Genomic DNA, 1,234 nt, shown 5'->3' on the forward strand with positions numbered 1-1,234 from the left:
AGAGTATGCACGGTTAGAAAAATCAGACTGTGTGTATAAAATACACACGTGTTTTACTGATGTTGAAATTTACATCACGTAGACTTGACCGCATACCTTAGTATATGCATTAAAAGCCAAAGTATACTTTGGGCTTAAAGTGTTTCCTCTTGCTCTGCAGACTTTGATAACGAGGAGATTCTCACATATGAAGAAATGGCACTATATCACCAGCCAGCCAATCGCAAGCGGCCCATTGCTCTCATCGGCCCACCAAACTGTGGTCAAAATGAGCTCCGACAAAGACTCCTCTCCAGTGAGCCGGACAGGTTTGCTGGTGCTGTTCCTTGTAAGTATCAGAAAACAAACTGTTTATCAGCCTGTGCTAATCGGTAATGTCCTAATTAACAAAATCTCTTTGCCACAGACACCACGCGAAGCCGTCGCGATGTCGAGGTGAATGGCCGCGATTATCACTTCGTGTCCCGTCAGGCCTTTGAGATGGACTCTGCGGCAGGGAAGTTCATAGAGTCTGGAGAGTTTGAAAAGAACCTCTACGGCACCAGCACAGACTCAGTCCGACAAGTCATCAACACGGGCAAAATCTGCCTCCTCTGTGTACACACTCAGGTGAGATGGACCACTTTACTGCAGAGTTTAGCTGCAGCACACCTGCCTGGAAGCTTCTAGTGATCTTTAAGACCTTGATTATCTGGTTCAGGTGTATTTAATTAGGTTTGGAGCTAAACTCTGCTGGAAGCTGGCCCTCCAGGAGCAGAATTGGACACCTCTGCCTTAGCATTTTAGCGGCAAATTTTGAAAACCAAGTACTACATGCTTGTTGGATTGTTATTATTCACTATTTCTTCTACCTTTTTAGTCTTTGAAGGTATTGCGCAGCTCAGACCTCAAGCCCTACATTATCTTCATTGCTCCTCCATCCCAGGAGCGATTGAGAGCCCTCTTAGCAAAAGACAACAAAAACCCAAAGGTAAACATCGGCCCTGAAAGATCAACTCTCAGGAGCCATTCACAAAGAATGTTTTTCGCATTCCACTGTGCTGATTTCCATTGTTTTTCTATGTAAGCATTAGAGCTGTGACGATAAATCGATGCAAAATCGATTCGTGAATCGATTCTGAGATCTTCCGAATTCATCGCGATTCTCTCTGGAATCGATTCTGAGCATAGATTTTAACAGCAGATGGCACTCTAATCTACTTTTTATCCGCACACTCAAATGCTCATGAAGAAG

General features: G+C 44.2%; 1 protein-coding gene across 1 annotated transcript in view; it reads left to right on the forward strand.

The window, feature by feature from the left end:
* LOC107592802 (MAGUK p55 subfamily member 5-A-like) overlaps positions 1-1,234 on the forward strand; it is a 29,051-nt gene that overhangs the window by 3,749 nt on the left and 24,068 nt on the right. The window contains exons 9-11 of the mRNA XM_016282365.1: positions 161-328; positions 407-609; positions 860-970. Coding sequence (XP_016137851.1) covers positions 161-328; positions 407-609; positions 860-970 — 482 coding nt within the window. The remainder of the gene's footprint in view (positions 1-160; positions 329-406; positions 610-859; positions 971-1,234) is intronic.

Source organism: Sinocyclocheilus grahami, unplaced genomic scaffold (assembly GCF_001515645.1).
Source record: "Sinocyclocheilus grahami isolate Dianchi unplaced genomic scaffold, SAMN03320097.WGS_v1.1 scaffold158.1, whole genome shotgun sequence".
NCBI classification, from domain to species: domain Eukaryota; kingdom Metazoa; phylum Chordata; class Actinopteri; order Cypriniformes; family Cyprinidae; genus Sinocyclocheilus; species Sinocyclocheilus grahami.